Source organism: Solanum dulcamara, chromosome 11, assembly GCF_947179165.1.
Source record: "Solanum dulcamara chromosome 11, daSolDulc1.2, whole genome shotgun sequence".
Classification (NCBI taxonomy): domain Eukaryota; kingdom Viridiplantae; phylum Streptophyta; class Magnoliopsida; order Solanales; family Solanaceae; genus Solanum; species Solanum dulcamara.
This window is the reverse complement of record NC_077247.1, coordinates 53,396,900-53,420,605: the sequence shown is the minus strand read 5'-3', so window position 1 is coordinate 53,420,605 and position 23,706 is coordinate 53,396,900. Positions and strand designations below refer to the sequence as shown.

At 35.5% G+C, this 23,706-nt stretch overlaps 3 protein-coding genes and 1 long non-coding RNA gene across 4 annotated transcripts; 3 read left to right on the top strand and 1 right to left on the bottom strand.

The window, feature by feature from the left end:
* The first annotated feature begins 623 nt into the window (after positions 1–623).
* On the top strand, positions 624–10,335 carry LOC129872910 (PHAF1 protein At3g51130). The gene is made up of 15 exons (XM_055947863.1): positions 624–968; positions 1,133–1,215; positions 1,840–1,914; positions 5,657–5,724; positions 5,847–5,952; positions 6,194–6,254; positions 6,361–6,527; positions 7,527–7,589; positions 8,479–8,526; positions 8,648–8,761; positions 8,839–8,938; positions 9,038–9,114; positions 9,397–9,501; positions 9,626–9,684; positions 10,149–10,335. The coding sequence occupies exons 1-14, from the start codon at positions 875–877 to the stop codon at positions 9,671–9,673; spliced, it is 1,209 nt and encodes a 402-aa protein (XP_055803838.1). The 5' UTR covers positions 624–874; the 3' UTR covers positions 9,674–9,684; positions 10,149–10,335.
* An 86-nt stretch (positions 10,336–10,421) lies between these two features.
* Positions 10,422–12,520, bottom strand: LOC129872911 (probable pectinesterase 53). Its single transcript, XM_055947864.1, has 4 exons — positions 12,183–12,520; positions 11,872–12,061; positions 11,072–11,514; positions 10,422–10,968 (listed from the first exon to the last, which is right to left on the bottom strand). Exons 1-4 carry the CDS (start codon positions 12,503–12,505, stop codon positions 10,818–10,820), a joined length of 1,107 nt encoding a protein of 368 aa, XP_055803839.1. The 5' UTR covers positions 12,506–12,520; the 3' UTR covers positions 10,422–10,817.
* A 2,960-nt stretch (positions 12,521–15,480) lies between these two features.
* On the top strand, positions 15,481–17,091 carry LOC129874647 (uncharacterized). The gene is made up of 2 exons (XR_008762935.1): positions 15,481–15,737; positions 16,811–17,091. It is a non-coding gene; the product is annotated as an uncharacterized LOC129874647 (long non-coding RNA).
* Positions 17,092–21,236: 4,145 nt separating this feature from the next.
* Positions 21,237–23,543, top strand: LOC129872264 (fructose-bisphosphate aldolase 1, chloroplastic-like). The gene is made up of 6 exons (XM_055947181.1): positions 21,237–21,484; positions 21,843–22,112; positions 22,206–22,315; positions 22,400–22,490; positions 22,749–23,018; positions 23,108–23,543. Exons 1-6 carry the CDS (start codon positions 21,317–21,319, stop codon positions 23,384–23,386), a joined length of 1,188 nt encoding a protein of 395 aa, XP_055803156.1. The 5' UTR covers positions 21,237–21,316; the 3' UTR covers positions 23,387–23,543.
* The last annotated feature ends 163 nt before the right edge of the window (positions 23,544–23,706 follow it).

Below are 23,706 nucleotides of genomic sequence, written 5' to 3'. Positions count from 1 at the left end.
GTCTAGAAAAAAACATTAGTGATTTTTATGGTTGAAGTGGTCTACATTTTTTTTTCAGTGCATGAAACAATAACAACGTATTTAATATAATTTCACAAGCGGAATTTGAGAAGGATGATGTACACACAACCTTACTCATGTCTTATGAAGATAGAAATGATGTATTTGATAAACTCTCGACTAAAGTAAAGCATACCAAAATCAAATATAAAACTGAAGCCTAAATAAAAATTTCAAAGATTAATTATTATACTTTTTAGTTTTTGTGGTGCTTGATTCTATATAGCAATAATTTTTCTTTCCTAATATTGTATTTGAACGTGAATTTTGAAAGGATTGAAAACAAGACAATAATCCTAAATACAATTCATTATTTATTATCTTAATTCCATGGGGACAATGGTTTTCCATTACTTTCAAAACTAATGGTAGAATTTGTAAAAAATAATAAAAAATGAATGACCTCTTGATACAATCTACACAAAAAGATTAGTTTAATTTCGTATTTCTCTATAATAATAATTTTCATAGTTAAACAAAAGCAAAGCAAAAAAAAAAACATTTTTGAGGACAGATTAGTCAATAATCAATTCTGAGTTTCCTTTTGGAAGTAACCTAACCTCGAAATCTTCAAATTCACTTGCCAAACTCATCAGGATTCTTGGGAAAAAAGATTGTCCTTTTGCAAATCAACAATCTTACGTCTAATAAGCACGACGTTTCCGTGTGGTCGCTGGATGCCAAAATTCCAAAACCAGATACCATCCATTAGCCTTTGCCACATCAATGTCCCCATCTACTTAAAGCTATCCCCATCTTCTATATACTTCAAAAAGTCACAATCTCGATTCAACATTATTTCAACAACGAAACGATGCAGAGACCAAGACGCCGCTGCGAAGGCACTGCCATGGGCTCTATTGTTCTCGATCTCCGCCCTGGTGTTGGCATCGGTCCTTTTACTCTAGGTAAACTTAATTTATTCCAATTTATATTCCCTTAAAGTTACGGATTAGGTCAAATAGGTTGATCAGTTTTTCTCATTTTATGTTTACTTTTGTGAATTCATTGATCAATTATTCAATTTGATGTTTAGCTGATTCGACATGTGATAATCTGGTAAATGTTTCAGGAATGCCTATTTGTGAAGCTTTTGCGCAGATAGAGCAGCAGCCTAATATTTATGATGTTGTCCATGTTAAGTATTATGACGAGGTATGATTCAGGGTGTCTGTCTGTCCCAGGACAACAATTTTTAGGTCAATTTTACCTAGTTCTTTTTGTTTTGGTTAATATGTTTTCCTTATTATGGTGACATCAAAACTTGCCCCTTAGTTATTTTAATTCAGCTTTACTCTCTGAAAATTTAGTTGCTTTGAAGTTTAAACCAATCAGTTTATGGATTGCTGATTACTATGTGTTTTAAATAATCCTTTTTTTTTGCGTTATTTAGTGTTCTGTTAGTCACACCCTTAGTTCCTTTTGTTGGTTGAGTAGACAACTTACCCAATTAGTTGCAATCAACTGAGCCAGTAATCTATTTTGCAGTAGGAATCATTTGTTATAATGGGTTTATAAGCCTTTACTATCTTTTGTTCGTTGAATAGAAAAGTTCCCCATTTAGTTGTGCTTAACTCAGCCAGTAATATATTTTGTAGTAGGATGCATCCCATCTATTAAAATGGGTTTATAGACTGAAATTCTGTAATTTCCATGCATAAATGGTTCTGAAATTTTCAGATTTTACATGGTAACCTAATATGATAACACCTTAATCAATATTGTGGACATGGCTAGTCGAAAATCACATAACTTCAATGCTCAATTTGTGTTCTGCAGGAGCCCTTAAAACTTGACATTGTCATTAGCTTCCCAGATCATGGATTTCATTTACGGTTTGATCCCTGGTCACAGGTATTAGATTTGGTGCATGCCTTTCTCGGGTCTAGTTAATGAGAATATTTAGTTACCTTGTATGGAAATATTTTTGGTTGTAATTTGTTCAAGTAAACTAATGATATTTTATTTATGGCTCATTGTTTACTGGAGTCGTAATTCTGAATGCATGGCGAAAATGTGGTGGCAATGCCAACTTTTCGAGACATTTGTATTCTTTATTTTGTAATCTTTATCATTTATTTTAATGCACTTCCGAGGGACAAACTTCAACAAAAACAAGAACATACCTAGTGAAATTCCGCAAGTGGGGTTTGGAGAGGGTAGAGCATACGCAGACCTTACTCATACCTCGTGGAGATAGATAGGCTATTTACAAAAGACCCTCGGCTCAATAACGCATATCAAAGAAGATTTTAAAAGAGAAAACATAAGTTATGAAGACATCACAAATAATAGGGGAAACATTATGGAACAAGTAAAGAAAAGGAACATTAACTGCAACAAATAAAACGATAACTGAAGCATAACACACAACATGTAGTAGCAGAAATCAAGGGACCAAAAACTGCGATAATAGTACTAGTACTACTGGAATGCTAGGATAAACCGATTCCACTGGACAACGAGACGACGCTCAACTACCTACTACCCTACCACCCTAATCCAAGCCCTCTATAACTTCTTATCTAAAATTATCTTCTTAGAAGCTAGAGATGTACCATGTCTAGTCTAATCACCTCTCCCCAATGCTTCTTCAGCTTACTTCTACCTCTCGTGAAGCTCATCACAACGAACTTCCCACACTTCTTTGTTGGGACTTATGCATTCCTCCTTTTCACATGCCCGAATTTTCACATGCCCGAATCATCTCAGTCTCGCTTTCCTCAACTTGTCTACCACGGAAGTCATCCCACCTTGTTTCATTTTTAATCTTCTCTCTCCTAGTATGCCTGCACATCCTGAGAGGCAAACTTCATTGAATTGAATTTCATTTGGAATGTTCATGAAGAAGCAAGTGCACGTTGCTGCAGTTGGAGAAACAAAAGATTTTATTAAGCTGGAGTATGTTGGCAAAGAAAATGTCAAAGTTCACTTGTGTCTTGCAAGTGTCTGTGCCGCTACACCTATTGACAGTTAAATTTCATCAGGAGTAAAATGAGTTTTCTTTTCTTTGGGTGTGGAAGAATGTAAAGCTTTATATATTAAGCTGTAAAATTGGGAAATAGTGCTAAGTGTGCCTTCAAGAGTGTGAAATGTATTGGTGAATTCATCTTTTGTCTTTATCCTTGTTACCTTTTGTTGATTGTCTCAATGGTTGTATCCTTTATAGAGGGAAAAATCATCTTCTCCATGGAAAGGAATAATGAAGGGAAAGATTGATTTGTAAAATACATTGAATTCATAGAAGGAAAGGCAATCACATCTGATTTTGGTGTCTGAAGGTAACACTAAAGATAAAGTATCCTCATTTATACTTAAGTGCAAATAATATGGAGGTTCAATATCAGATCTACTTAGGAAGGATACATGTGGAATTTCTTGGGATATATCTTTCAGAAGCCCACAAAATATTGAGAGTCGTAAGAAATGGAGCATTTCGCTTGGATACTAATAGTTCAGTGGTTAAATAGGGGCAGCATGGGATGGCATCAAAAGCTGACGTGGGGGTGGGAGGGAGTTTCCTGGTGAAACCTTACTATATTTATCTGGATGGTTCAAAAACCGCTAAAAATTAGCTTTCTTTGCTTGGTCCGCTTCATGGGACATTATCCTTAGGTTGCAACAATTTGAAAAGGAGGAGTTGCATAATGTTAATCAGTGTTGCATGTGCAAGAAAAAGGGGAAATACACTAATCTTGTGCTCGTTAATTACACTATGCACTATGCAGCGGAAGTAGGAGTTTTGGTGTATTCCATGATTTACTTCCCTGAACAGTTGAAGATGCCCTTGCAACGTGGAGGTTGAGCAAAACAGGAAAGGAAAGAAGGAAGTTTCGGAGGAAATATCATCGTGATGCCTTTTTTGTATGATATGGAGAATGTTTGAAGGAGTTGAAAGATGGACGCTGAAGATCTTTAGTTACCTTGTTTTACCTATACTATTGGTGTAAAAAAGAGATTCCACTATTAATTGTAGATCGTCAAATTGTTTTTTGGAGGCTCAATGTAAAGACCTTTTACCCATTAACATTTGGCATCACCTCGGTGCACATTAAGGAAATTCCTTTTATTTACCCTTAAAAAGGAATATACTTGGAGAAGTTGGAGTTTTTGGACAAAAACATCCTTATACTATCCTCAAAACCTAAAGTGCATCCTTAAAGTGTCCATGTAAGCAAATAACATCCTTGAAGTTTCATAAAATCAGCAGATTTCATCCTTCTGTTATCAACAGCTTAAAACCTAACAGAAAACTCACTCATGGAACTTCACAAACACAGAGCCATAAAAAAGGGGAAAAATCAAAGTCGGAGAAATTTAAGGTTGTTTGGAAAAAGAAGAAGAAATATAGCTAGTAATGGCTATTGATCAGGACACTCCTACGAGTCGAGAAATGAGGGGATTGTTGCTGAACAGTTGATGCATCCACGTTCTAGTTAAATCCATGAAGATCAAAGATGGTTATGTGATTTGTTTCAGTTAATTTGTCAATGAATATATTGAGTTTACTTAACATACATGTTCTCTTGAGATCACTAGGGTGGGCATGATTTTCGTTAAAAAAAAAGATCGAATCAATGTTTTTGAAAATATTCTTTTTCCGGTGCCTATTTGACTTTAGATATTTACTACATTGGAGTTAAATGTAATTATCACATATTCAAGAACCCAAAAAATTTCAAATCTAACAACAACAACAACAAACAACAAACAAACCCAGTATAATCCCATAATGTGGGGTCTGGGGAGGGTAGAGTGTACGCATACCTAACCCCCACCTTGAAAGGTAGGCGGCTGTTTCCGAAAGACCCTCGGCTTTAAGAGGAAAAAAAATAATAAAAAAAAAAATTTCAAATCTAATTTAAAAAAATCAAACCAACTTTTCAAAATCGAACCAGCCGAATGCCCACCAAGAAATCACTATAAAGATTATAAGTTTCATGGTATCTAATCAGTTTCACAGTATCTAATTTCCCTTTTATATTGCATTGAAACTTTTATGATTTATTTCTGTAGCTGGTAGCACATTGTATTAAAAAACTGAATTTTGTTTAGCAAGTGAAAACCTCTTCATCTTTGGGTTTGGGACTTGGGAGGAGCAAGTATATCCTGCATTTCTTAAACTTCCATTATTTTAATTTATTTTTTGTGTTTTCTTGGATATGTGGAGGTCATGTTTTTTGCATATGATTTTGAAGCTCCCGTTAGTTTTTAAGGGTGGGGTATTAAAAGGATGAAAGTTGTTAACTTTGAGAAATGTCAAGGATGTTTTTTGCTTATAAGAATACTATAAGGATGTAGTTTAAATACATCTAATATCTAGTTTCCTTGATCATGTACATTTTCCGAAGTGGAACATGATTTGGGATGGAATGAGTTATGGAAATTTCCTTTGAGGAAATATTTCGAAAATTATGTGATTCTCTTTTAAATTTATTCTCTTGTAATATTGTTTATCATGAACTTATTCCTTTTGTAAGTTTTTCTTTTATAAGATTTATTTCCTTTATAAATTAGCTCAAGAGCTTTCTACTTGCGTAATGGATTAGAAACAATTTTTCAAGTATGCTTACACCTTCAAGTCTACCTGTTTCAGAGACTGCGCCTTATTGAAATATTTGATGTAAAACGGCTTCAGATGCGCTATGCCACCTCTGTAATAGGGTAGGTTTTCATAGTGTTTACTTTCACAACTCTCTAAATTGGTAGGTTTTCTTAATGCGGTGCTAACACCTCCCAACATTTCTGTTGATCAAAATATTGTCTTTTGATTTTGTTACTTTCAGCGGGCCGTCCACTTTAGCCACTTTTGTAGCTGTCTATTCTCTTTTTGGGCCAACCTATCCAGGAACATATGACAAGGACCGAGGAGTTTACACTTTATTTTATCCAGTATGTGTGTCCAATGTCTATTGAATGCCACATTTAAATCTAACTTATGGCTTATTTTTATTGTTTTGGCTTAAAGATAAGTGCTTAAAAGCATTTATTTATTTTACTCAAACACTACAAAAGTGCTTCAAAGCTATTTTGGTTTAAAAGCACCTAAAATAAGCCAATCCAAACTGGCTCTTATTCTATTATCCATCACTTAGTTCTGTGTTGAGGGTTCTGATAAATTGCAACTTTGCAGGGATTGTCATTTGCTTTTCCAATTCCCTCCCAGTATACAGATTGCTGCCGTGATGGTGAAGGTATTCCTGGTTATTTTCGTTTTTCACACTTGTGCAGACTCAAATTATTTACTCTTGTATGAATAATTTTTTTCCTTTCTTTCTCTTTCTTTTTCCACTTCAAAAGCGGAACTACCTCTTGAGTTTCCGGATGGCACAACTCCAGTTACTTGCCGTGTATCAATATTTGATAGTTCTGCTGGAAGTAAAGTTGGTGTTGGATCCATGATGGACAAGGCCTGTACTCCTCCTCTGCCTGCTGGGAGCCTCTACATGGAAGAAGTGCATGTTAAGGTTTATTTCGGTCCTTTACATGTCCACACTGAAGTTTTTGTGCAGTCTCTTTAATGTTATATATGTGATTTCTCATTGAATAATGTATTAATAGTAAGTTAAGTCCTCCTCCTTTGAGCTGCAGCTCTTCAGAATGTCCTTTTTGTGCGCTTGTGGTGCTTTTCAGTACATAGAGCTGACATAAAGGGCTTTCGCGTCTGGAGCTTATTAGTTTTGGCTTTAATGTGCTTAAATTTGGCTTTTCACAGCTCTCTTTGCCAGGAGAACCGTAGTAGCTTCTTCATATTTTTTTCGTCACTCTTCCAATTATATAGCGATTGAAATAGGAAATTGACCTCTGGGATATTACAGTTTTGGGTGATATGTTTGTCTTGCTCTGTTATAAATCAATCATCAGAGAATCTCAAACTCGTGAGCTAGAAAATTGTAGTATTGCATCAAAATTGATGATGTTTTAGTTTTCATCTCAGTGCTATCTCAAATTGTGATGAAGGGAAATGGAATTACAGTAAAACTAAATCTGGTGCCATTTCATTTAATAGTTCCTTCATCACTTGCATTGGCTACTATTTTTGATAGTTCTTTCTCCACTTGCAATGGCTACTATTTTTGAGGTTAGAATTCAAAAAACAGCAGTCTCTACCCCTTTTGAATAGAGAAGATTTAAATGTCTAGTTTGATATCCCGTGGGAGGTGCCGCGAGCTGGCCTGGACACCACGGTTGTCAAAAAAAAAAGAAAAAGATTTGAATGTCTAGTTTGATATTATTTTTGTGAGATTTTTTTCTCGTTCTCTATAGTGCTGAATTTTTGCACTTGATGAATGATTTAGTAGTATTTTCCATTTCCGAAGATAAAACGTTCTTATGTCTTTCTGTGCAGTAGTTTAGATCATAAAAGATGTGTCGAGTGTCATTTGTTAAGTTTGACGGTTGAAGTTGCTCTGATGTGCAGTTCAGTTGATTTACATATGATTATGTTTGTTTTCTATCTTCTTTAGCTGGGGGAAGAATTACGGTTTAGCATTGGTGGACAACACATCCCCTTTGGTGCATCACCACAGGTAACTACTCTTTCTTTAGATTGTTTTGGGGTTAATCATTTGCTTGAGTTGTTTAAAGTTTCTCTTTCTTCCATTTAGGGATGGCAATGGGGCCGGGCGAGGCGGGTTGAGCTCAACCCACAAATTTTTTAAACTGCCCCGCCTCGCATAACAATTTTTTTTCATTTTCAACCTGCCCCGTCCCGCCCCATATACACTCGCCCCACATAATAATTGTTTCTAATTAACATTTCAACAATTGTTTCTTAATCGCTAATTAACTCTAATTAACATTTGTCTAGTTTAAATTTTTTTTAAAAAAGAAGAAGTCAAATTAAATTCAAAGTTTAATATAAAAAGTTTATATTTTTAATTTTTACTAATTACAAATATTTAATTTTCTTCGGGTTCCTATTTAACTTGCATAAACCCGCAACCCGCCCCACATTAATTTTGATAATAATTACTTCAACCCGCCCCGCCTAGCTCTAATCCCGCCCCGTACCCGCCCCGTACCCGCCCGCCCCATTGCCATCCCTACTTCCATTGGATTATTTTTCCTCGATATTGTGAAAACTCTAATTGTGTTGATATGATACTGTCTTCAGTCTAAATTCCATCCAATAATCGTATCCCTATTGCCTAAATGAAGTTCAGGAATGGGTTGCAATGCAGAAGTTAGATTTTTCCTGAAGTTAGAAGGGGAACAAGAGGCTGAAAACCTATTTTTACTCATATATTGAACTAGGTGTTGAACTAAGTTCATTTAGTAGTTCACTTTTGGTTTTACAATGCTTGAATGCAGTCTGGCATAGGTTTGTTCGTGCTGCATATCGTCCTGTTCCTTTGTTACATATGTTTTGATGGATGAATCAACCATGCAACCTTGTCTTATCTTGTCTTTATGCAGGATGTTTGGACAGAATTAGGTCGACCATGCGGAATTCATCAGAAACAGGTATTACTGCTATATTTCTTTGGTGTCCAACAGAAAATTGATCTATCCAGCTTCTTGTGAGTTCCTGTCAGGTTTCTACATGTTAGATTGTTGGTGGAGATTGACTTCGTTAGCTATACAGGTTGATCAAATGGTGATTCATTCTGCTTCAGATCCCCGGCCGAGGACAACTCTTTGTGGTGATTACTTCTACAACTTCTTTACTCGTGGCTTAGATATACTATTTGATGGGCAGGTATGTCATCCTCGGAGTTTCCGTGAGCACATTTTATGAAGTCTATCTGTTCTCAGATTATTGTGGGTTATTTGCAGACACATAAAATCAAGAAATTTGTCTTGCACACCAACTATCCTGGGCATGCTGATTTTAATTCATACATGAAGTGCAATTTTGTTATCCATTGTTCTGATTGTGAGTTGATTCTTTCAAGATCTAAACCCCTCTTTCGTTACACCAATTTAAAAGAATTGGATAATTGTTTTAATACTTTTTGCATCATTTTGTCTGCAGTTGTAGGGGCGTATCATCATGATGTAAAATCCTCTAAACCCACTATTACTGCCAGCACAAAGTGGGAACAAGTTAAGGTGAACTCTTCTGTTTGATTCGTAGTTAGTCTATTCATTTATTGGTATTTATTCGAGGTTTTCAAGTTGGAAGTTCTTACTAATTGTGCTCTGGATAATTGTTACTCTGCCTTGTTCCCCCACCTCCACTCAATTTTTAAAAACTTAGAATCCGTTCATGTTATATGATATTTTGAACTAATGGGCAAACTGTTGACCTGTGTATATACCTATCATCAGCCATCCTCTTTCTCTGGGCTCCATGTCAAGCTGACTCATTGTTAAGTTGCTATGATTCTGCAGGAGATACTAGGGGATTGTGGTCGAGCTGCTATCCAGACGCAAGGCTCTACAAGCAATCCGTTTGGATCTACCTTTGTATATGGCTACCAAAATCTTGCCTTTGAGGTGATTTTTTTTTCAAATAAATGTCTGTATACCCCACGCTGTGCTTCTGCTATACACTTTATCTCTCTTCCCTTTGTGCTTTCGTTTCCTATTGCTTCACTAGGATCTTGCTTATTTGTCACAGGTGATGAAGAATGGTTACATTGCGACTGTTACTCTCTTCCAGTCCTGATCATCTATGTGGTGCGTGGCCTGTGTTTATCTTTCAGTTTTCTCTGATATTGAGAGACTTTATTTTTTATACGAACATTGCATCATTTTCCTATAGTTGACGACAACTGTTTGCATATTCGTTGCAAAAAAGTATACCATTCTATCACTATCTGTTTTGGTCAGTCCTGCAGTAATTTTCTCCCCCTTTGTCTTGGTGGTGATGTTGGTTGTCCTTGCTGATACCAAGGGGGTGGGGGTGGGATGTCCTTGTTGCGTATGATCAGTACCTGTTTAAGAAGTGTCCATTCTCTAGGAGTGTTGGATTCTTCTCCATTACAATGTGAACATGAGATGTTGATTTCTGATGTTCTCTATATATAATATTGACATCAGAGGACCTATATTTGTTTTCTCCATTGTGCTTTTGATCATAATCTTCCTAAACTCTTGTATATTCCTTTCCGTTGTTGACTTGTCCACTTTGTTTCTGTCAGGCTGCCTGTTGGTATTGTACAGTTCAATTACTCGAAGAAAGCAAGTATGCTTTTAACTGACTGTCATGGTGGAAATGTATCTAATGTACATTTGTTTTTACTTGTACAGTTTATTTTATAATTGTCGTCTCTTGTAAACTTATATACATAGCTCCCAGCTTCTTGTAATACAATACTCGTTGCGTCATCCTCGGTTAGGTGAAGTTTGGTGGCATGTGATTTGATAAGCATTGTGATGGCATATCTTTTCGCAGTGAATTCTTCTCGACAATTTACTGGACCACTTGACCCATTTGGGATTCAGTTGGCTTTGCCCAGCTTAGTCATTTGATAGGGTTTGCTTCCAAAACAAATTAACGGAATTATCTAGAAAAAAATAATAGAATTTCAACCAAATAGCACAAAAAAGTAATAGTTTTTGAAAATGAACGTTGATATAATTTGTTCTTGCGCGACTGTATTTTTGTTTGATGAAAGGAGGGTTAGGTCCTTTTTCTATTTGCGTGGTCATGAATGTACGTGCAGGCTGCTGCTTTTAAGCAGCGACAATTCAGATGCCTGGATGAGGAAATTGGTCCATTTTCTAGGGTATGTTGACACATAAATTGCGTAATTACACAGGAGTAAGATTGCCGACTCCCATAGCTTAGCTAGACTTTAAAGAAATCATCAAATATGGAGTAGCCATTCGTGACCATCTATGAAACTGAGTGAGATAAAAGGTTTGGCTTCTTGTTCAGTGAGCTCCCTGGACCATTTAACCCTGTCACCATGCTCTGCCCCTGGTCCTGAACACTTGAATTGCCCATAAAATACCGTCCTGCAGATCAACATAAATTCCTCAGTAAGCATCGGGGTGTGAGTATGTGTGTTATAGGTAGTACGATTTTCACATAGGAAAAAATAGAAAGGAAAGAACTTACATATGCCTGTTCTTGTCCCCCCAGTCATACCATCCCTTTGACGTGATGATCTTATCCATGTAAGTGTAAGCAAAGACGACCCTAGAGAAAGTACCCCAAGCCCTGCCTAAGTAAAGAGCACCAGATCCAGTAACCTTGCAATTCAGAAAAGAGAATCCAGTTTCCTCCAGTAAGCTTTCCCTCTTCTGGGCTGTCAAGGCCCCATAGCTTTTTGTTTTGGCACGTAAATGGCAATTCTCATAAAGGGACAGCCCATCTCCAAATATAAAATCTACAGAACCTTGAATATAGCAGTTCTTGAAATAATGTCTGCCCCTGTGATCATACAGCGTGTCTTGTGCTCCAATGAACTTGCAATTTATGAACGCCGCTGTGTCTGCTGAGATTCTTAATGCCACCGCTTGCTTTCCTAATGCCCCTGATGGTGGTGATGGGGCTACATTCTGTTCACGGAGGAATTAATTATGAGCTTTAACTCCTAATACTCCGATAATGTAAAGTAGTTTTTATACAATCAGGTCACCTGATGAAAGCTACATGTAGATGTTTACAAAAAGTGAGATCAGTTTTTCCGATATACCAATTTGCCTGTGGATTCGGCAGAACTTAGTAACTTTTGCTCAAATCTAATATTTGTGTTTAAAAAAACATACTAGTAAACTACAATTTCTAAAATGCAGAACTCATAAACTCAAAATTCTAGCACCACCTCCGTCAACAAGCATCATCTCTAGAGATAAAATTAGTTCTTAAACATATGCATCTAAGTGTTCAACATAACAAAGTACTTACACAATTACCTTAAAGGTGATGTTTTTGGCAATGAAATAGGGGGAATTAACAGCAAAAGTTGCAGAACCATAAGTTCCCATTGGTTGTCCACCTTTTCCTGTCCTATCTGCAGTGTCATCCCATTTGATAGTTGTTTTGTGTGAACCAGCACCTTCCAGGGTAATGTAAGCCATTGTTGCTGGGATTTCAATCTTCTCCCTGCAAAACTCTTAACCTCATTTAAAACAAAACTTCCACATAATTAACGAACAAATTACTCAATTATTGAATGCCTTACATAAACAGGACAATTGAAGTGTACATTGTGCATAAATTTTACCTGTAAGTCCCAGGACTAACAGATATAACCACTCGACACGAATTGACAATCGGAATTGAGTCAATCGCCTTTTGAACTGTAGTAAAATCTCCGAATTTCGGGTTTTTATTCACCTTAATAAATTTGCAAGGCTCTAATTTGTTCTTCGCTTCTTGGAAAACAGAATGATTGCGAGAACTCATGCGATTGATCCAATTCAAGTAGTCTTTTTCTTCATTAGCCACTCTCAGTGTATTATCCCTCCTAGAATATTTACCCCTTTTAGCACTACCTGTGCTAATAGCAAACAACATTAAGATAAAAAACAGCTCTAATAGTTTCATCGTGGAAGTACTAAAATAGTGATGAAGATTGAAGATAATGAGAGTCAGAAATATATAGGAGTAGTATATAAAGGGTGAAAAAAAGAATGTATGTGTGCCAAGGTGTCGCTTAGTGGTCAATGAAGTGGTTGAGAGTCATGAGATCTTAGGTTCAAATTTCAGAAAAACAAAAATACAGCAGGTGTTTCTTCCCATCTGTTCTAGTCTTGATGGTCAAAGCTATCTCATAGCGTTGCTGGTGGGAGGTGAAATGTATCCCGTAAAATTAATCAAAACCCGTGAAAAGAATGTATGTGGTAAAAATGATTGGTCTGAGTGAGAAAGAGAATAAGAAAGAGCATAGGAAGAGAATCTGACAAGTCGTGGCTATACTCACATTATCTTTTTGTTTCTTTCCTCATTAAGACACATTATCTTTTTGTTTCTTTCCTCATTCAGACCAATCTATCCTGAATTTTGATTGTACTGATTGCTTAATTCATATAATCGTGTATTTGATAGAAATTTTAGTGACATAAATATTGATGATTGGTATAAAAAATATTGGATTTGGTAGAACGTGGATTCCATCGGCCTCTATATGTGACAATTACTTCATCCGTTCTAAAATAAGTGTTACCTTATCAAAAATCACTTCTATCAAGACGTCAATAAATAAAATGCGTTATTTACTAAACTACCCTGATTAATAAATGTCTCTAAGAAAATGAAGGATAAGGGTATAATTGAAAAACATTCTAATTTTTGTCATGTTATGCACAGTTTGATAGCTAAGTATCTGTTTTGGTCAGCTGGAGAGTGGGACTGTGAGGGAGAAACCGTGACTATGATCTGGCAGGAAAAAAACACAAACAAACAACCTGTACATAACAGCAATGCCCATTATATTATAGCCATCCTCCTTGCCATATAATATATGAACTATTTTGTAGAGCTATTGCATTATTTGCATGGATTCTGCTCGTTTGCGGCAGAATAAAACGATTTTAGGATAGAATGGTTGACTTAATTGATAAAGCAGCAACGGATTTCGAGAAACTCTAGCATCATTTATGGGACCCTCATGCACGAGTTTGGTATTTCAGACAACTAATTTTAATTTTTCAAACAAAGTTGGGGAGGAAAAAAAAACAAACTGTTAATGGGTCTTGGCTACAGCATAAATAAATATAAAATAAATAGAGTTGGGTTTATTGAGTTGGAAAGTACTGCTTGGAGTTGGGTGGGGAAAAAAGGAAAATAACAACACATATTCATTCAGTGTAATCCCACGTAGAAATTGAGAGAGCCAGATAAAATGTACGCAACTTTGTTTTCAATTGATCCTCAAAAACCTTCCTCTTTCGGCTGAGTTGTGTGGTGACAAATATATGTATAAAAAAAGGTCACATGAATTTTTAGTCATTAGACTAAATTTATTATATTATTTATATAATTTTTAAAAATATCTAATAGAATAGGAAGGCACTCATGGTCAAATGAGACTGAGTGGTGCACCGGTTTGAGTGCTGGTCTTAACACTTAAAAGGTGTGAGGTTGAATCCTACTTGCACTACAAGAAAGTATAGAATTTGCAACAAATCTTTAGCAACAACAATGATATTGTTGCTAAATGTCAATAAATGGCAACAACTTTATTTAGCTGTGGTGTAGAGTAAATTTTTAGCCATGACTTTTTTTTTTCTTGGTAAATATTTTAATGTTGTTGCCATTTTTTCTGGGTATTACAATAAATTTAAAATATTAAAGAAATTTGCAATAACATATTTTCATTATTGCTAAAAATAATTCTATTGTAACCGCGGCGGCAAAATTTCCCGCTATACTTTTTTGCCCCAAAGCTTTCCCTCTTTTGTTCCAACTCCTAAACCTTTTCCAAATTCATCGAACACTTCGGAGCTTATTAAGTTAAAAATAGAACGTTTTTGTGGCTTCTCAAGCAGAAGTTAAGGCTTGAAATTGTAAGTTTCTTTCCTCTAATGCCAATTCTTTCTAGCTTTGTGTTTTTATTTCTCAAGTAAACATACAGAAAATATGTTAGATTTGCTACAATTTGGATACAAATACATGCAAATCTTCATTGGTGGGAATTCTTTTTCATGACTATTACCCAAAATAAATCAGATTCAAAATCAAAATCCCTGCAATTCGTTTATCAATATTAAAAGGTTTTATTTTTTCAAAAGATAATTGTAGGTTGTTGTTCCGCTGCCGCTTTTAGGAATTGATGTCCATGTCCTTTCGACTTTTCTCTTCCTTCACATGAGTTTTCAGAAATGCATTGTTCCTTTCTTCTTTCATCAATACTCTTAGTATATTATTTCCACGAATAGTTATCTTGTTCAAATCAATTCTTGTATTATTATAACTAGGGTGTTATAATTGGCTCAAAATAGTAATTAGGGTTTGAAATTCTATGCTAGTTTAGTTTAGTTTCTGTTCTTCATAAATAAGGCTTTGGCTACAATAAAAATATAGGCAGTATATTTCCACAAGTGAGGTTTAAAGAGATTTTTTGCATTGCATTATTGTTCTTGATGTGCATATTATTTTTTTTAAAAAAGAAGAAGGGTGAAAGTAGTGGTCATAGTTTACTAATCTAGCTTTTCAATTTTGGTACTTGGTTTAGAACAAAAAAGTAATATTCCAATTATAAACTATTCAAGAGGTTTTTATATAGTAGGTGAAATTCTTTCCTGTTGAATTTTAGATTTAGTTATTTCTTAAGAATTGGGTTCTATTTGGATTTGTAGAGTCATAACTTGTTTATCACTTACAAACAAAGTGATAATACCAACTTGCTTGTCACTAACTTCTATTTGGACTTGTAGAGTCATAACTTGCTTATCACTTACAAACAAAGTGATAATACCAACTTGCTTGTCACTAACTCTTTTATATGTCATGACAAACATGGGGTCTTCCCTATTGTCCAGTGCCCACAGAACTCTAATGAACTCATGGAGTATGCCATAAGAAAGAGAAGAAGCATAATGATTTTTTAAAATTTTGTGGGGTTCATATTTACATGGCATATAAAATATTTTGCCATATCAATTTAGAAGAAGCATAATGATTTTGTTATAATAGTTTTTTTTAGTTTCATAATATTTAAATTCTTTGGTTGTTCTATGTTTAACATGCTACACTTCCTGCTGCAATTTTGAACATTATAACTGCCTCAAGTAGTTCCGATGACGCAAGTCGTATAAGTATTATGGATAATATCATGGTAAGTGTACTTCATCTAATTCATGTAATAGTAAAATTTTGGTTGGTTGGTTGGTGCAAGAGATGAATTTATGTTGGCGACTTGTGAATTGGTTCAAAAGGGTCAATCATTGATTTCGCGGAGCTTTACCTGATCTCATAATTATCCTATTATTTTTAGCTCTCTTCAAATATTGTCTCTACCGCCATGGTAGAATGTAGGGGTAAGGTCTGCGTACATTCACTTGTAGAACTGTATTGTGTATATTGTTGTTATTGGATCTTTAAAGCCTTGAGTGCGTAGTGAAAAGCAGAAAGTGCTAAAAAAGAGGGGAACTATGGACGAGTTATCAAGTGCTTTATAACTCTTTGTTGAAAAATGAAAGTGGAGATTTGGGGTAGAAGCTCTTAGGAGAAATATTGAAGAGGAATACGAAAAAAAAATGAGTGGATGGGAGAGTACCATGTGCAAATCTTTGGAGTAGCTTTGGATATATAGCTTCGGTGGTAGATCGCTGCATTGGCATATGCTAACAAAATTTTGGAAGATGGTGTCAGTCTTAAGGGATCAGCTGGACCTTGCTACTCTTGGAGAGGTAGCTTTGTCCTTGTTTAATAAAGGAAAAGAAGTTAGATAGATAAGTCTTTGACAAGGTGCTGTGTGTGGAAAATGTTTAAGGAGGATAACAGGACACCCTCGTTCCTTAATCCTAAATATTGGACATTCTTTTCTTATGTATTGTTTTTAGCATGCTTCAAGGGTTTTGTCTTTGTATTGGAAACATCCTCTCTATCTTCACAAGGTGGGGGTAAGATTGGGTATACCCATCCTCTCCAAACTCTACTGGCTACTTATGATATTTCATTGCCTATGTAGGTTGTTTGTACTTATCTAAAAAAAGAAAGTGTGTAATTACACAATTTGAAAGTCAAGTGTTCAATCATATTAGTACATCTTTTAGATGTGAATGTGAACTTGTGCTGGAGTTTAACCTTTTATGGAGCTGCTATGATACACTTAATTTATCTTTTGCTATAGCCTTGATTTTATATGTTGTGGTAAAATCAAATATAATTGTATTTTCTTTTTTGTAGGATGAAAATGCTTAGACCATTGGATGAAATGTGTGAACCAACAATGCTGGCAATATGGTTCACGTAATGCACAGGGCCAGAGGCTATTGGAAGAAAATTTATATTTAAATTAAATTAGTATTAGATTAAGCTTAGCAATTATGGATATTTGATGTTTTCAATTTCTTTTTTGTAAGTAAGAAAATACTTTTTAGGAGTTATTTAATTTTTAAGACGAAATATTTAGTAAGTGTTTTATGTATTGACCTTCGTACAATATATATAATTTATTATTTTACATATATATTTCTAAAAATTCTAGAAGAAAATTTGAATTATGTATATAGCAACTATTCTTAAGTTGAAGTTGTTGTTGGCAAAATTTAATTTATGGCCACAATAACATTTATTGCTAAAAGTTTTCATAACAGATTGTTAATTAACTCAATTTTATTTTTTTGGCAACAACTAAAATTGTTGGCCAAAATTTAATTTGTCGCAACAATAATTTATTGTTGCTGAATACTTTCATAAGTCGTAACTATATGATACTTTACCAACAAAACATAATTTATTTGCAACGATATTTTTTGTTGTATTAAATTGGCTTTTATCAACAATTTTTTTTGTTGTTGCAAAAACTTTTTGCATCGACTGTTATTGCCACAACTTGCGACAACAGTCAATATATGGCAACAAAAAATTATGTTGACAAATACCCTCTTTCTTGTAGTGTTGCTGCTCATTTGTCTTATTTTTTAAATAATTTTTTTAAACCAGCCTTTTATTTTATCCCTTATTTCTAGTAACCTTTTTATTTCTGACAACGTAAAGCGCTACAACAAGTATTTTTTTTTTTTCTGTCACTATAATTAAAAATAATTGTGCACTCGTTTTCTCGAAATCAGAGTTAGGAGAAAGAAGAAATTGGAGTTATTAAATTAAGGGAACTGAAGGTAGTCATGATATATCTTATCCGTGATGAAGAATTGGAGGTGTTGCATATGTATTGCGTTGACAATTGAACCGAACATTTAAACCCAAAACCCATGGCAGTTGCATCGAATTCATGATAAGTACTACTGTATATACTGTACTTTTTTGATATTATTGAAGATATTTCACATGCTATTCTGTCATCAACTTTATATGTATAACCAAGGTAGTGTATTTTGGTGCGAAGAAATTTAATTTAATTTTCAAGCGTCATTTCATGATGTTTGTTGCCGATGGGGAATAGTACTCAATTTTTTTTAACTAAAAATTCTTCCAAATACTCCTTCTGTCTCATATTAGTTGATCACTTTTCATTTTACACGATGCTTAAAAAGTTAAAAATATGAAGATAATTTTACTAATTCACCCCTTAAAAAGCTTCTTGGAAATTTTATGAACAAATGTGAATACTTTCAAAAAGAATTAATTGCAAGGATAATATAGAAAAAAAATTAATTAATCTTTCTTGATTTAGAAGGTGAACAACTAATATGTGACAACTTAGTAAAATGATCAATTAATATGGAACGGAGGGAGTATTTGACTACAATCTTCTTCGGCCTATATTGGCTTTTGGGTGGGAGTAACTGAAAGAATGTTTTGGGCATAGTTAGCTCAACCTCCTCTAAATATACAATTTTCATATCTAAACATCATTTGAAACAAAACAAAAGACGAGGAAAAGAATATGAATTTATAGGACCAACGAGGCCAATTGAATAAAAGCACGGAAATACTATAACCCAACGTCTTTGGGCAATCTAGTTTATAATATATATAGCGTATACTTGATATATACACACACTATACATATACAGTTTGAAGTGTATATATAGTGTATATTTCAAACATGTTGGTAGATAGATGATAAAAGGGCACATTTACGTAAGTTATCTAAATACAAAGACTAATAATATTAACCAAAAACGTTTGGATTTTGATTGAGGAAAAAAAGAGGGATTTAAAAAAAAAAAATTAGATTAAAAAATAAGTTCCGTTGCCGGGACTTGAACCCGGGTCTCTCGGTGAGAGCCGAGTATCCTAACCAACTAGACTACAACGGAGTTATTTTTAATAAGCATTTTTTCTATAGTAGTTCTCAGATCCTCAATGGCAGCCGTTTTAATCAATCGCTGCCATAGAAGAAGAAAAAGGAGGGAGCAAAGTCCGTAATCGCTGCAATGGAAGCTTCATTCCATGACTCTACAAATTATTACTGGTAACTTTTATCAGTCATCGCATTCTTAATTTACCTCTTCGTAATGTGCATATGTTCTATGGATTTGAATTGTCTTAAACATTCCCTTTGTTGAAGTTCAAAGGTAATGACTTCTCTTTTCCCAAAAAACACGTTTAGATTTTTATTATACAGGAAGAAGTCATGTAAATAAATAAAATAAATTTGCCCATTAAATTGTCTATCTACAATGCAGAGGCAAGTTATGGTTTATTAGGTTTGTTACACTTACATTGGATGCAGTGTATATTTTCTAGTCTGATTAGAAACTCATGTGTCAGTGCCGGTTAAGTGTGGGATTTAAATAACCTGTACTTTTAAAGAACCCCTAATTTGACTTAAAAGACAATTAATATTGAAATAGAATAGCCAAGATTCATATGGCAATTCTTGATGATGAAGTCTTCTATATCATACTTCTGGTACCACTTTGGGTGGTTTTATTAATTTTTTGTCCTATTTATGGCAATTCAACTAGTTTGGGATCGGCAGGAAGTGAGCTGACTAATTAAGATCACTCTTTATTGAGATATTTTCACTTGGTGGACTTGGACTGTTGAAGCCCGAAAGATCTAGGAAAATACTTAGTTATTGTAGATTCCTTGCTAGATGACATTGTACTAAGTTTGCCATTGAACATTTTTCTGGTAATTGAATACTGACCCCTTCGAAGAGTATTATATGTGAGGTTCAAATATTTTACCTTCTTTTCAGTAATTGGTCCTTGTTGGGAACTCAACGTCCTGATTCAAATATTACACATTTCCTTCTATTGTTTAAAAAGTCTTTGTGAACTTGCATATGCAGACAAGAGATTGCTATTATCATCTTCTGTTTTTGTTACATTTGCATCTGAATAGGTCTTCTTATTGGCCTTTGTCAATATTTGGAGTTTCTGTTATTTTTTCTTTCTAGTTACTCATGTTAATGAATTTCTTCTGTATGTTTCTTGTTTCATCAACTGCAGGCCTACAACTATCTTCCCCAGAATCAATGTGTGACATCCATTCAAACGACTTGGAGTTAGCGGGAAGCTTGTTGAGAGTGCCTATTCTCTTCATCGAATGAACAAGTGTTAGATTGTCCTTACACATTCCAATTATACATTCCTCACATGGATGTAATACACGTTATTGATGCTTATAGTTAAATTTGTTGCAGTATAAGAATAGCAATTTCATTCTCCTGCTTAAGCATTTGATTACTCATACTCCTATTGGGCTGTGACGGGGATATGCAATTACTATCTCATCAATAACTAACGTGAGGAAAGGAAATATGCCCAGTGATCATTTGTCGTGGTGTGTGGTCCAACTAGTTGAGTGGCTCCGGAGTCTTGAAATTTTATGGATCATCGTGAATTTGGCTGTCTACTCTTGTTCTCCTTATTGATGTACTATGAGATTCATAATGTGTTCACTTTTCTTTCCTTGATTAGAGGTGGAATAAATCGGGTGATTTTTTGGGCATGGTGGACCAGAATGTTTACTGTCACCTATTCTTCTGATGTTACAAGCAAAAGAAAAAACAATTGCTCATATCAAAATTTAATGCCAGTTTGTGTGGAGATTTTTATGAGGACCCAGATTGAAAAGGAAGTGAACGCTTCCCTTGATTCTACAAGTAAAGTCAATATTGGTAGGAACTATCAATCTCATTACATCAACTGAAAGCTTTACTGGCCTCCTTCACGGGAAATATACCTACAGGAACTAGCTACTAGCTAACCCTTTTAGTAAAAGAGAATCTGTGGAGCAATTTCTACAGAGAAAAATTGCGAATTTTTTGCTTGAAGTGGGGAAAATACACCGATTGATGAAGCAACATCAGACACTTAAAACATAGTTGTGGATCATTTAACTAAGTGCATGAGATTCTTCGTTTAAATTGTGATGCCATGGCATGGTGTCCACTCAACAGAACCCAAACTAGACTGCATTAGCAAATTTGTCTTTTACTTTAGAACAACCAGAGCCTTAAACCAATATGGTTTTACAAAGTTCCAAAAAAGGAGCTAATTTTGTGGCACAGGAAGTTTAAATGATAAGGAAAATAAGAAGTAAAGTAAACTAATGAAAATCAACCATCAGTTTGCAAATATTCTACATAAGTCTAGCCAAGTCAGCAAGTTATCAAACCAACTGGCAGGTGCTGATTGGCAAAACTATAATGGCCTCAAATGATATTATCTTCCTGGAACTATAAATGTAGTAAGCTTGGAGCTCTCCGCTTGTATATTGAACACACAAGAAAAACTCAGGAGCTGAGGAGAGAAAGATAAGGAAAGTAAGAAAATGGCATCAGCATCTCTCCTCAAGACATCTCCAGTCCTTGACAAGACTCTGTTTGTAAAAGGCCAATCCCTCCGCCTATCATCCGTCTCCGTCCGCTGTCACCCAGCTGCTCCCTCTGCACTCACTGTCCGTGCTAGCTCCTATGCTGATGAGCTCGTCAAAACCGCAGTACACCGTCTTTTATACTCCCTCTCTTCTATTTTATATGACCATTCTTTTCTTAAACTTCTTTTACTGCTTGATTATCTCGTACTACTCCTGATGTTTTGCCTCGAGAGTTTTGCTAGTGTTTCCTTTTCTGATAAAACAGTGAAACATTGCAATATTAATAATACTGTTGAACATGGATAGTGTTGCTATTAGTTTGTGCTGAAACTTATTACCGAGATAACTTGATATATCATAAAGGGTGAACTAGGATTATTTAGAATTTTCTAAGCGTACAAGTGTTAAACCTTTCTATAGAACTTTCTTGAGATGAGAATGAAGACAAAGTAGCTAATTTGAGCTAATGGGTTGAGTGTAGAAAACTATAGCATCCCCTGGTCGTGGAATTTTGGCCATGGATGAGTCCAATGCTACCTGTGGGAAGCGTTTAGCTTCAATCGGATTGGAGAACACTGAGGCTAACCGCCAGGCATTCAGGACCCTGCTAGTTTCAGTTCCTGGACTAGGGGAGTACATTTCTGGTGCGATCCTCTTTGAGGAGACACTTTATCAATCAACCGTCGAGGGAAAGAAAATGGTTGATGTGCTTGTTGAGCAGAACATTGTTCCTGGTATTAAGGTTGACAAGGTAAAAGATCTAAACTTAGTGACTTAAAAAGGTGTAAGGATTCTTCGGTCGTGTATTTCTAAGATTTGGTTATTTTTTGTTTGAAAACTACAGGGTCTTGTTCCCTTGGTTGGCTCAAACAATGAATCATGGTGCCAAGGTCTTGATGGCCTTGCCTCTCGCTCTGCTGCTTACTACCAACAAGGCGCTCGGTTCGCCAAATGGTAGAGTACTTATCATTTACAAGTTAAAAGAAATAGTTGCTTAATTTGAAGCTCATCTTATCTTATTCATTGTGAACCTTACAGGCGTACTGTTGTGAGCATCCCCAATGGTCCTTCTGCACTTGCAATGAAGGAAGCAGCCTGGGGTCTTGCTCGCTACGCTGCTATTTCTCAGGTAAGTTTCCATATACATAGGATGTGGAAACACACATAGCTCTCTTGATTTTAAGTTCTGTGCACGAACAATGTGTAAATTTTTCACAGTATCAAGTTAAATTTACCTACAATAGTAGGTAACTTTCATCGTACGTGTGATATGGTAACATGTAAATAAGAGTAATGACCTGCTATTACCAGTAAAAAATTACACTAGTGGTATAATTTTAAGCTTTCTACACGATAAATGGCTTAAGTTTCTTGTTCATTCTTGTAGGACAATGGGTTGGTACCCATAGTTGAGCCAGAGATCTTACTTGATGGTGAACACAACATTGATAGGACCTTTGAAGTTGCCAAGCAGGTGTGGGCTGAAGTTTTCTTCTACCTTGCCCAGAACAATGTCATGTTTGAAGGTATCTTGTTGAAGCCCAGCATGGTCACCCCTGGAGCAGAGTGCAAGGAGAGGGCCAGCCCACAGCAAGTTGCTGACTACACCCTCAATCTCCTCCGCCAAAGAATCCCTCCTGCTGTCCCGGGAATCATGGCAAGTATCTACATATCTGCTAGATCAAATATTTTTCCATAATTCCAAGAACTTGACTGATAATCTTTTTCATGATTTACAATACACAGTTTTTGTCTGGTGGACAATCTGAAGTTGAGGCAACTCTTAACTTGAATGCCATGAACCAAAGTGCCAACCCATGGCACGTGTCGTTCTCATACGCCAGAGCCCTTCAGAACACATGCCTCAAGACTTGGAGTGGAAGACCAGAAAATGTGAAGGCAGCTCAGGATGCTTTGCTTGTTAGAGCAAAGGCCAACTCTCTTGCCCAGCTAGGGAAATACACTGGTGAAGGTGAGTCCGACGAGGCCAAGGAGGGAATGTTCGTGAAGGGATATGTCTATTAAGTGTCTACCAAAATCTATAGACATGTGATGATGAATGAAGCATGTAATGTAGCCAAATCGAACTGCGTAAATGCTTATAGCTGCTCCTCAAGACTATTTTGTTCATATACCGTGTGCTTTTAGCAATTTATTACATTCATCCCGCTCGGTTGGTTTATATTCTCCTTCAAGTTAAAATCAATCCTAGTGTAAGAGAAGAAATAACTCTCTACTTCTAAGACACATAAAGGCAGAGGATCGATCATGTTTTAAAACCAGGAATCGAAAATTACTGCTATTTAGGATAGGCCTGTCCGACCAAATGAGGACTGAATGACAAA